General features: G+C 43.9%; 1 protein-coding gene across 3 annotated transcripts in view; it reads left to right on the forward strand.

Annotated features, from left to right (window-relative positions):
* Positions 1-5,342: 5,342 nt before the first annotated feature.
* Positions 5,343-12,567, forward strand: part of PARP16 (poly(ADP-ribose) polymerase family member 16) — a 32,499-nt gene continuing 25,274 nt past the window's right edge. Inside the window, exons 1-2 of one of the 3 annotated variants that reach the window (XM_032238354.1) lie at positions 5,343-5,572; positions 6,140-6,346. In XM_032238354.1, the coding sequence (XP_032094245.1) occupies positions 6,152-6,346 (195 nt within the window). In that variant the 5' untranslated portion in view covers positions 5,343-5,572; positions 6,140-6,151. The remainder of the gene's footprint in view (positions 5,573-6,139; positions 6,347-12,567) is intronic. The other 2 variants (XM_032238355.1, XM_032238356.1) reach the window with 2 other exon arrangements.

The raw sequence follows: 12,567 nt of genomic DNA on the forward strand, positions 1-12,567 counted from the left end.
GTGGAGGTTTTTAAAAAGAGACTGGACAGCCATTTGTCTGGAATCGTATAAGGTCTCCTGCTCGAGCAGGGGGTTGAACTAGAAGACCTCCAAGGTCCCTTCCAGTTCTTGTTATTCTGTAACTCCAAAGTTGCACAGCACAAGTGTTGTGGCCCACCAGCAGCCAGGGCAGACTCAGAGAGTAAGGAGGTTGGGGAGGAACATGGGCCACTCCTGGAGTCTGGAGAAGGCTGTGATGAGGGCTCTGCATAGGAGGCAGAGAGGGGGCCAGGGCTGTCTGACAGTTATCAGCTGCCTTCAGAGGGGATCAGTGGGGCAGAAGAACAGCTGTTCCCAGTGTGCGCATGTGCAGAGCTGCCAGGAGAAGGGAACAGTTAAGGATCAAGGGCCAACTCGGGAGTAAAGGCACAGGTGGATGGTGAATGGCCCCTCCCATAGGGACTAAGGAGGAGCAAAAGGAGAGTGGAGTTTGCAGGAGACAATTTGTTCGCTTAATTAGTGTGAAGATTTGTTTGTGACTCTCAGAGACTCCTTGCCAAGTATTTTTCTTGTATAGTCTTGTGTTTGGAAGATATCAGCCTGGCAGCTCTCCAAGCCCGTGGTTATAAATTCACCCTTGAAAAACTCTTTACCAGGACTTTGCTGCATGTGAATGAGAGGTATTCATATATTTTAATAAAAAGAGGTTTTGTCAGGACAAGGAGTCTGCTCCGTGATTTTGGGAAGCCTAGGTCAGAACAACAAGGTTTCAGGGTAGGGTTGAGAGCAAGGAGAAAACCTGTTGTTTGCAAAAGTGCTGGAGAGAACTAATCATTACCCCAAGCCTATGCTGGAGAGAATCTTCCATTGAGCTACAGAGAACGACTTATATTCTCTCCCACATCTCTGTGAAGCAATCTCAATTCGTGGGTAGAAAAACTTTCCAGGGATGCTTGACTGAGCAGCCAAATAACAACGGTGCCGTTTATTGGACTATAAATATAAAGATAACAGTCACTTAATTAATCAATTCCTAAATGTAGCCACTGGGAGTGACAGTTTCCAATATCCAGTTGAAAATAACCACTATTTTTCACAGGCTTTCCTTTCCTTCTGGCTTCCTTTAGCTTTGCAAACTGTTTCTTTTCTCTTTCTTTTTAAGCCTTGAGATTATTTTTGGGAGGTGTGAGAAGGGGGGTGTTCTAATTTAGACCTAATTTTTCCCCACTCAATCTTGACCTTCATTTCTGTTGGTAGCCCACCTGACCCACATAAATCATGATGGGGCAAGTCGTCATCAAAAAATGCTTTCCAGAATCTCCCTTTAACATCACAAAACCTGTTAGGGGTATCTCCATTGGGAGACAGAAAGTAGTGCAGCGGAATGTACAGCTAGAGAGAAAGAATGTTGCTAGTAGAAACACACGAATAGAGTTTCAGACATTGCTAGTAAAAACAAGTAGCTTCACAAGCAGTGATAGTAGATAGTAGATATTAGATATTAGTCCAAAGACAATTCAAAGAACAAACAATTGCTTACAGTTGCAGTTCACATTCCAGTCATCAAATCATCAAGCATCTTGACTCCGTCTTATAGTAAAGTTAATTACAGTTGTTAAGTACATCCATTCATTTAAAGCAACAATGACCATTTGTTGTTGTATAAAGATATATATTGCCTACCCAACACTAGGAGTATACTCCCAACAAAACCCACAAGGAGGCTATTGGGGGACTACAGGTTTTAATGCTGGTGTGTGTGTGTGTGTTCTCTCTTAATATAGAAAGGAAAAAGCTATGGAAATGTGATTGTTACAATTATGGTTTAATAGTGCTTTGATTATATGCCCCCCCCCCTTTTTTTTCCTTAGCTCAGTGAAGGAACAATGTTTGACCCAACAGAAGGGGCCTTGGAGGTCTTCTAGTTCAACCCCCTCCTTAAGCAGGAGATCCGATACCATTCCAGACAAAAGGTTGCCAGTCTCTTCTTGTAAACCTCCAGTGGTGGAGTGCCTACAACTTCTGGAGACAAGTGTCTATGGAGATTCTCAGTCATCCAGGTCATGACTATCCCAAAAATGCTTTTCCAAGAGACAACTGGACTTTCTGATTTTTCTTTGAAGACATTTCACTTCTCATGCAAAAAGAAAGAAAGACTTGGGTTGGAAGTCACGGAAAAAGCATCGTGAGGCTGGGAGGTGGGTGAGCAAGAGCAGAACAGCCGCTCGCGCAACTCCCCTCTCCAGAGCGCCATTCACTGGCATTTGGAAGGCGCCAAGCCGCGGGAGCCGGGGGTGGCAAACAGGCGCTCACGTGGCTTGGCAATACCCCTAGGTCAGTGAATGACTCTGTGCCCGGCTGCAAAGGGGGTTTGCCGGATGGCTGCTCATGAGCGTGGTCGCTTCATGGCTGTTGTGTTGACCTGCTGCGACTGCGCAACACAGCCATTTGCCCATGAGACTGTGCCTGCAAGAGAGCAGCTGCCCGACAACCCCCCTCTTCAGCTGGGCACAGCGCTGCTCACCAACCTAGCGGTATCCCGAAGGCGCCAAGCAATGTGATCACCTTTGCCTCCCTCCAGGTTCCCACGGCTTGGCCCCTCTGGGATAATGCTAGGTTGGTGAGCGGCGCTCTGCCTGGCCGGAGGTGGGGGGTTGTCCAGGGGGCTTATATGGGAGGGGGGCTTATATTTTTGCCCACCAGAAAAATGTGGCATGGCTGTATTATGAGGACATGTCGTATTTTTGGGAAAACACGGTATTTTGGGGACATCTGGAGGCAAGCTGTTCCACTGGTTAATTGTTCTGTCAGGAAATTTCTCCTTAGTTGCTTCTCTCCTTGATTAGTTTCCACCCATTCCTTCTTGTCCTGCCTTCAGGTGCTTTGGAGAATAGCTTGATTCCATCTTCTTTGTGGCAACCCCTGAGATATTGGAACACTGCTATCATGTCTCCCCTAGTCCTTCTTTCTATTAAACTAGACATACCCAGTTTCCTAATATTAAGAAGAAATTTCCTGTCCGTGAGAACAATTAATCGCTGGAATGGCTTGCCTGCAGAAGTTGTGGGTGCTCCATCTCTGGAGGATTTTAAGAAGAGATTGGATAGTCATTTGCCCAGAATGATATAGGGCAGTGATGGGGAAACCTTTTCAGCACCGAGTGTCCAAACCGGAATACATGTGTATAAACATGCATGTGTACGCGCTGGCGCACCAGAAACCTGTATACCAGTTGGCTGGTGCGCATGCCCAAAAAATGGCCTGAAAAATGCCCCCCCAAAATGAAGTGAAAACAACCAGAAAAGCAACCTGAAAAGGGCCCAAAAATGGCCCGAAAACAAAGACCAGCTGGCAAAAGCGCACATGCTCAGAGGGTTCTGCCATAGGTTCGCCATCAGGGGTATAGGGTCTCCAGCCATAGGCAAAGGGTTGGACTAGAAGACCTCCAAGGTCCTTCCCAACTCTGTTATATTCTCTATTCACGGACTCCCTGTATTATTTCACTTTTAAACTGAATATAACTTCCTCCTCCGCAAATGGTGACCAGTCGTTCTGACCTGCTTAGTCCTTGGCTTCAGCATTAACTGCCCTCTGGTGAGAGCAGGGGTAGAAATCACTTCCTGGTTTCCCAGATTCTTCTCTTGGTGCATTCCAATAAGGTGACTCTAAGATTTGCACCATATCTTTGCACCATATAAGATAGCACTCTTTTGGGGGAAGAAACATAACCTCCCCATGCAAAAATGCAAAACAGGAAGCGTTTCCTTCCAGGGACCCTCTTAAGACATTTAACAACTTTTGTTCCATTGACAACGTATGTCCCTTTCATCTCCAATTTAACTCATCACCAAGAGGATGGCCCCAATTTTCACTGCAAATTCCTGAGCTTTTGCACAAATCTCTCCCAAGGTTTTCAGTCCTGAAGTGTAATAGAAATGACTGAGAGGGACAGAGAGATAGAGAAACACACAGAGAGTGTTTAATGACAAAAACGGCTATCCAAATAGCTTAGTGATTCGGGGAAAACTCCACACAATTACGGAGCAATTGGAGGCCACATTCCATTGCTGTGACAACTGCAATCTGGAGATGGTTATGCTGAAAAGACACAAATGGGCATGCGATGAATGGCGTATTAAAGTACAATAAATATGATCACCAATGATATTCTCTCTCATGCACGGACACACACACCAAGCAATTCAGACCAAAATGGGCAGTGTCATCCTCGTGGAGCAAACTAGACAGGAATCACAACACATCATTAGCTCATTTTACTTTATTGTAAAGTCACATTCACAGAAGTCTGAAAGTACAATTCTCTTTTCCCCTCACCTTGGTCTGTTTTACAGACCAAGAAATTAGGAAGAGTCCCTTCTGAGCCTCTTGGCCATCCCACTATTTAGCCCTGGGCTATGCTATCTCTTATCTAATTGTTCCCTTGGCAGCATCTCTTGGCTCAGTTTCCCAAAGTGTATCCCACTTACAGTTACACTGATAGACCATTCCTTCTGCCTTGATTGGAAGATGGATGGATGGATGGATGGATGGATGGATGGATGGAAGGAAGGAAGGAAGGAAAGATAGATAGATAGATAGATAGATAGATAGATAGATAGATAGATAGATAGATAGATAGATAGATATGGATGGATGGATGGAGGCAGGCAGGCAGGCAGGCAGGCAGGCAGGCAGGCAGGCAGGGCAAGAAAGATGGATAGATGAATAGAGATAGATAATGATGAGAGATAAATAGATGTAGATTTTATTGGTGGATTAATTTCTAAAAAAAAACGCTGAATAGCTAACAAACCGACCTATTAGCAGAAATGCAGCAAAATACAACAGAAAATAAAAGTACAAAGAAAATCAAGAAGTGGGTACTCCACAACCACCTTGTCCTCAAGGCTGAGAAAACAATTAAGCCCTCAATTAACTCTTGAGCAACATAAGGATTGAGCCACACCAGTCTCTGCATTGATATAATGCAGGGGTCCCCAAACTTGGCAACTTTAAGACTTGTGGACTTCAACTCCCAGAATTCTCCAGCCAGCATAGTGGAAGCAAAAAAGGGCAAAAGTAGAGCTTCACTTGCTGCTACTGAGCATGCTCGGAGTCAACGCGCCTTCCCCCACCGTTGGCTTTCCACTGCTGCTACTGCGCGTGCCCAAGACTGCCGGGCCGTCGGGATAACCCTGTAGCGCGCAGGCTCGTCGTGCGAGGGGAAGGCCGTTTAGGGCTCTCGAGAGGCTTCGGTTGGCGTTAGTACGCATGCTCCCAAAGGGGCGTGTTTCTCCAACAGCTGTTGGGGAGCGTGGCTGAGATTTACCGCGCATGCTCAGTAAGGACCTGGGGGGGGGGGATGATCCTGGAAGGGAAGCGGTGTGCTGCTTCCAACTCGGAGCAAGTTGCTTCCCCCGGGCAGAGGCGGTGGGATAGCCCGGAGCGTGGGGGTGGGAGAGAGAAGGGAGACCCCGGCCCTCCACAAGGGGACGAGGACCCCGGCAGGCAGCCCGCGAGGTTCGGAAAGGGAAGAAGACGCGCATCTAATCAGAGGCTTCACCGGTTGGATTTCTTCCTGCTCTCCAGGGGGGTGGGTCGCCTTCGGATACTGATAGCCCCTCCCTGAAATGGATGGGGGTTAGGGGTGGGCACCGCCTTACCTGTTGAATGCCAACCTGCCCCTTGGCTTTTTCCTAGAAAGAGAAGGAGCCTCTGTTTAGTTGTGCTAATGGGGAGGGGGGGGGAAGCGGGATAAAAGCTGTCTAATGACCAGGAGGGGCTTTTCGTGGGTCCAGGAAGTGTCGGGAAAGGGCTGGGCTGCCCCCCCCCCATTGGTAGGGAGGGGGCTTAAATGCAGGCTGCCTTCTATGCTGACCCTTTTCTCCTCCTCCTCTTCCCTCTCCTCCTCCTCTCCCTCCCCCTCTCCTTCTCCCCCTTCTCTTCCTCCTCCCTCTCCCCCTCCTCCTCTTCTACACCTCCTCCTCTTCTTCTCTTCCTCCTCCCTCTCTCTTCTCCCTCTCCCCTCCTCCTCTTCTCCTCCTCCTCTTCCTTCTCTCCATCTTCCTCCCTCTCCTCGTTGTCCTCTTCTTCTTTTTCTTCTTCTTCTGTTCCTCCTTCTCCCTCTCCCCATCCTCCTTCTCCTCCTCCTCCTTAACAGGGTCTCCTGGGGATGCCAGCACCAAGCCACAACAGTGCTGCCCCCACCGCAGAAGGGGTGCGAGAGATCATCCAGAAGGACCTCTTGGCCGCTGACCTAAAATGCAGCCTTTTTGCTTCCGCCCTGCAAAGCTACAAGAGGGACTCTGTCCTCCGGCCGTTCCCAGGACACTACTCCTCGGAGGACAGTAAAGACTTTGAGGCTCTGGTGAGTTGCCCCCACCCCTGCCAAGCAGAGACCATGGGAGGCATGGACAGGGAGGGGTCCTGAAGAGTAGAAAGGTGTGGCTCAAACCTCACAGAGCTGTTGGTCTTCTGAGCAAGGGGGAGTGGCAGGTTGGAGTCCCACTGGCCCGGTCTAAACTGGCAAGAGGCAGGTGTTCAGTTAACAAGATCGAGCCGATTCCAAAATGGCCATTTTTATCGATCGTGGCGGGAAAAGTGGTTTCTGGCATGCTTGCTGAGCCCTACACTGAACCTCTGAAATTTATGTATTCATTTATTTAGAGTATTTATATGGCCACCAACTCACTATCAGTGAAGGCAGCTTACAAAAAGAAAAACTTAATATAGCCCTAGCCCTTAGACTTATATACCACTTTACGGTGCAGCCCTCTATAAGTGGTTTACAAAGTCAGCCTCTTGCCCCCAACAATCTGGGTCCTCATTTTTACCGACCACCCATCCGTCAACCAGCCACTGTTATGTTTTGCTTATGTAACATGTAAAAATTCAATTTCAATCAAACTGTGTTGTCTAGGTTCAATTATTTTTAGGAAAACATAATCAAAATATTTACAATAGTATTCATCACAAGGATAAAGTGTTTCCCTGAAAATAAAACAGGGTCTTAATTTCTTTTGACCTCCAAAATAAGAACTTGGCCTTATTTTCAGGGAGGTCTTACTATTTTTGAGGTGCAGGAGGTGGTGAGCGTGGTCTCCTCATGGCTGCTGCTATGTTGCAATATTTTTGTGCAGGGCTTATTTTCAGGGAAAGGTATTCTATAATAATAATATTTACTTATTAAATGAATAAGTAAATAAATATTATTAAATAAATGTTACATTAACAAATCTCCTTTATAACAATTCTTTTTATATCCCCGTATTTCTAACTTCTGTTCTTATTATCTAACGATTAGTAAAATAAGTGCTGTGTAAAAATAAATAAGTTTCTTTTTTTTTCCTTAATTGTAAATGTTAATCTGTCCATTTCTGCACATTCTAATATTTTTTTTAATTACACTCTCATCTGTTGAGATCTGTTCGCTTTTCCATTGTTGGGCAAATACAATTCTGACTGTCAATCAATAAACCAGTTGATGGGCTCCATCCCACTCTGCGTTCCCAGGGCCAAAATCAGATCTTCAGGGCCTTGCAAAGTGGTGCCTCCAGTCTTCAGGTGTCAGAGTGGGGTCCAGTCTAATCTCTGCAGGAAAGCCGTTCCCAATGGAAAGGAGACACCCTAGAGAAGGCCCTTCTTCTGAGCCCTGCCAGATGTACCTCCTTAGGAGCAAGGACATGCAATATTCCTCCCTCCCATGGGTGGGCTTCAAAAATTTTAGCAAGGGAGGAAGGGGAAGTCTTGTGAACAGCATGAAAAAAAATCAGACTTTTGATTCCCTGTCTGCGGAAAGCGGAGACTTGCATTTCTTGTGGGTAGTTCACCTGTAGCTCATTTATTTTTTAAATTCACTACCAGATTTGCAGGTTAGAGAAATTGGATGGGCACCTTTTTTGAATTTCTCAAGAAACAGGAGATCCTTCCCCATTTTTTCCAGCTAATCTGTCATCTTTACTGGCAACGATGACACCACAACTGGAAAAGCCCCATGGAAGGTCTCTACCTCTAACATTTTCTCTTTTTTTTCTCCTCCCAAGCCAAAACATAGGCAGCCAAAGAAGCTGCAGAAAGAGGAAATCTGGGATTAAAATTAAGGCAATTACTAAAAAATAAATCTTGGCCCATCCAGTTACTAAATATAGATTAACAGAGTTGGAAGGGACCTTGTAGGTCATCTAGTCGAATCCCGTCGCCCAAGCAGGAGACCCTACACCATTTCTGACAGATGGCAGTCTAGTCTCTTTGTGAAAGCCTCCAGGGATGAAGCCCCCACAACTTCTGAAGGCCACGTGACCATGGAGACGTCTTTGGACAGCGCTGGCTCTTTGGCTTTGGAACGGAGATGAGCAACACCTCCTAGAGTTGGGAACAACTAGCACATATGTGCAAGGGGAACCTTTACCTTTCCTAGTTAGTTAGGGGTCTGGTTTTAGCTGGTGATCAGAGATCAGAGGGTTGGAATTTGGGTCATCTGATGTCAGAAGCCTGCCCCTTTGCCTGAGGCCAAACAGGATGAAGCGTAGTAACAATGCAAGATGTCAGCAGTTCTTCCCACTCAGAAAGGGCTGGCTGGGAAACCTTTGTGATGGCCAGAAGTGGGGTGGGGGGGAATGCACAGTTTGAATCCGGGGACTGGTCTGCGAGGCTCTAAACGGCTCGAAGCTTCCAGTTACTCCTCTCCGTTCTCATTAACACTTTTCTAAGAACAAATTGCCAAGCTAGTTTACCAATGAGCCATGTCCTTGAACCTCTGCCAACCAGCCTTCATCTTTTAAGTAATGATTTGAATGGCCTTCCAAGGAAATTGTTGGGCCTGCTACTTGGAAGAGAGCCAAGGATTTCTTTGTTCCTTCAAGAAGAGCCCAGCTCAGATGGTTGGACCGATAGGGAAATTTTAGAAGTCCCTTTTCAGATGCAGGTGGTAATTTAATTGGCACCGGGCACCCTTTCAACCGTGGAGTCCCCGTGTTCCCTATTTGACTGACAGGAAGAGAAATCATTCTTGCACTCCAACAATGCTCGGGACTCAAAAGCTGGGTTAACAAAACACACATCTGTGTGCTTCCCTAAACAAATTATATAGAGGTAGTTCTTGATTAACAATTGAGCTGAATATTTCCACTGCTAAGGAAGACAGTTAATAAATTAGTTTTGCCCCATTTTTATGACTTTTCTTGCCACCGTTTTATGTGAGCCACTGCTGTTTTTAAGTTAGTAACACAGTTGTTGAGTGAATCTGGCTGTCAGCGTTCCAAGTATCATGTAGAATTAAATCAGAGTCCAAGGCAAAATGATCCTTAAAGTTCCAATTTAATAAACCAGACATCTTAGCACATCTGTGTAATCCCAATTCTGGAAATTACATCAGAATCCCACCCAGTTAAAAGTTCATGATCTTGTCCCCACACCCACAAATCCATCACATGGTCCAATCTTCTTCTTCCACGCTGTCATCTCCACCCAGCTGCTTCCGGTCAGATGTAAAAGTGCGGAGACAAAAAATGACCTTGGTCTTCTAGAAAAGAATGACAACAATACATTCCACAATCCTACTCCTTTCTATTCTCCCTTCCCATCAAGTATACTAATGAAACAGCATAATGAAATAAGAGAAAGTGTGGCAGGCCAAAATTCTAAAAGGAATATAATTGCAGGCCTGACACTGGCTTCCTCATTCGATTTGACTTCTTAGGTTTAGAATAACTTTATTGTCACTGAATGTACACTAATTGGCATACGTTAAAATGAAATTACGTTGTATACAGCTCTCAAAGGGTCTCCACTTCTAATATAAACACAAACGTGACAAGGTAAAATTATGCCTGTACCCACATATATTTGCTTGTCAGAAGGCACAAAAAGTGAACACATCACCCCAGGACACTGCAACAGTCGTAAACAAGTGTCTAAATTTTGATCACCATGGAAATGCTGCAAGAGTTATAACTGTGAAAAATGGTCATCAATCACTTTTTTCGGTATTATAGTGACTTCAGTCCCTAAATGAATGGTTGTAAATTGAGGTTATAGTGGCTTAACAGTACAACTAAAGCAAGGGCTGTTTTTTAAAAAATATAGTTTTATTTATATTTTTTTCTTTAACATCCAAAAGTGCTTGGTGAACAGTATATTGTCTGGGTCAATATACTTTGCATACAATTCTGATAATATTAGCATTTAAATATACATAATCATAACCTTTCAACTTCTAACAGTTGTGTATATATAGTAATTATAATATATTCTATTATATTTCAGTATAAATGCTATTTTCCCAATTTCTACTTCCTACTTTTTTCTAACAATATCATAACCAAGTTTTAAAATATTCTATATCTATCTCTTGCCCTTTTTTATTTTCATTTTATTGTAAAAAAAACTATTTCAATTTTGTTTAAACATACAAGCAGAATTTTGCTTTTAATACTCCTTGTTAAACTGTTTAAACTAAAATAATAAAGCAAAATAATTTTTTAAAAAAATGAACATTAATAACCACAAATTTGGTATTTACAAACATTTTTTTCTTTATGAGTTATGTACAAGACAACTGATTTTACATATTGAAAATGGTATAAAAGGAATGCATTTGCAGACAACCATATTTGAAAGGGCGGAAAAACAAGAGAAAGGGAATTACAGACAGTTTTTAAACTACAATAAAGTTGGTTAAAATATTTGTTTTTTAAAAATCAGATATAATTTGCATTGGCTTTTTCCATTAACACAGTTTCAAATCTCTTGCTCTTTTTAGAATTTTAACTCTTACTAACTTTTTGATGAATCTTTCATGCTTCTCTTTTGGTATCTTGTAACACCTTTTATCATGTTCATTTAATTTAAATATTTCATCTGCTACAACATACAGTATATCTCTTTCTGTTAAATCTCTAGAGCACCCATCCACAGTTCCCCCATCATTTTTAGATCTTTCTCTTTATTTTCTTTTCTGTTTTGAATTCTTAAAAGATATTCTATTTGTTCCCTGTTAGAAATTATTGCTATCTCTTCCATCTCTTCATCTGCAAGGGCCGTTTTTCTAGTTAAATATCATGCACAGCTCAATCTTATCCAGGAGCAGCATGTGGAATAAGCCCGTTGGATGTTTTATGCAGAAAAAAAGGTTTACTGATGATATTTGCTAAACTTATCCAGAAGGGCAAAGATCCATGTGGAAATTCTTTCCCAGGCTAGCTGGCTGTATCATTAGGAGATATTTGTTAATGATAAAAACAGAATTCTTGTTCTTATTACCATTTTCCTGTTGTGAGACCGGGAGGTTTGCATAACGTTTGAGTGGAGAATTCTCAGGTCTTTCATTATTAGCCTGTCACTGTGATGACCAAACCATAATATTGGCAGGCAATCTTGCAAAAGGCCAAGCTGGTCATTTCTGGTTACTTTTTGGATGGGAAACTGCCACAGAATACCAGGGCAGAGGTTTAGATGGCGAATTGGAAGCAAAAAAACTGGGAAATTAGCAGTGTCGATCCCCTTCCATAAGCTTCCCAAGATAATTGTCTGGATTTGCTCATGAAGCTGATGATACTTTGTTTGTTTGTCAAACATGTACAAGATAACAAGTTTAAGCATAAACATGGACATGAGCACCTGAAATGAATACAAATAAATGGGGACAGTAGGACAGGGACGGAAGCATGTCGTTGCGCTTAGGCAGGCACCCTTTATGAACTTCTTAGGAATGGGGTAAGGTCCACAGTCAACAGTTTAAGGTTGAAGCTGTGGGGGTTTGGGGCTGTAACAATGGACTCGGGTAGAACATTCCAGGCGTTGACCACTCTGTTGCTGAAGTCGCATTTTCTGCCATCGAGTTTGAACCTTGAGTTTGTATCGATTGTTTGCCTGTGTATTATGGTGGTTGAAGCTGAAGAAGTTGTTGGCAGTTGTTACGTTTAAACTTATAGCCGTTAAGAAGTTGTTATGTTTAAACTTCAGAGTAAGAGGGTTTTTTGCTATATATTTTTAATCAGGGGTGTCAAACTCGATTTCATTGAGGGACGCATCAGGGCTGTTGTTGACCTGGGGGGTGAGGGGACTTGATGTAACTCCCCAAACTGCTGGCCTCATGTTTGCTCTTTGCATTGTGTAGACTAGGCCGAAGCCATGTTTACTCTTCACATTGTGTAGACTAGGCCGAAGCCATGTTTGCTCTTTGCATTGGGTAGACTAGGCCGAAGCCATGTTTGCTCTTCACATTGTGTAGACTAGGCCGAAGCCATGTTTGCTCTTTGCATTGGGTAGACTAGGCCGAAGCCATGTTTGCTCTTCACATTGTGTAGACTAGGCCGAAGCCATGTTTGCTCTTTGCATTGGGTAGACTAGGCCGAAGCCATGTTTACTCTTCACATTGTGTAGACTAGGCCGAAGCCATGTTTGCTCTTTGCATTGGGTAGACTAGGCCGAAGCCATGTTTGCTCTTTGCATTGGGTAGACTAGGCCGAAGCCATGTTTGCTCTTCACATTGTGTAGACTAGGCCGAAGCCATGTTTGCTCTTTGCATTGGGTAGACTAGGCCGAAGCCATGTTTGCTCTTCGCATTGGTAGACCAGGCCGAAGCCATGG

This window comes from Thamnophis elegans, unplaced genomic scaffold (assembly GCF_009769535.1).
Source record: "Thamnophis elegans isolate rThaEle1 unplaced genomic scaffold, rThaEle1.pri scaffold_130_arrow_ctg1, whole genome shotgun sequence".
Classification (NCBI taxonomy): domain Eukaryota; kingdom Metazoa; phylum Chordata; class Lepidosauria; order Squamata; family Colubridae; genus Thamnophis; species Thamnophis elegans.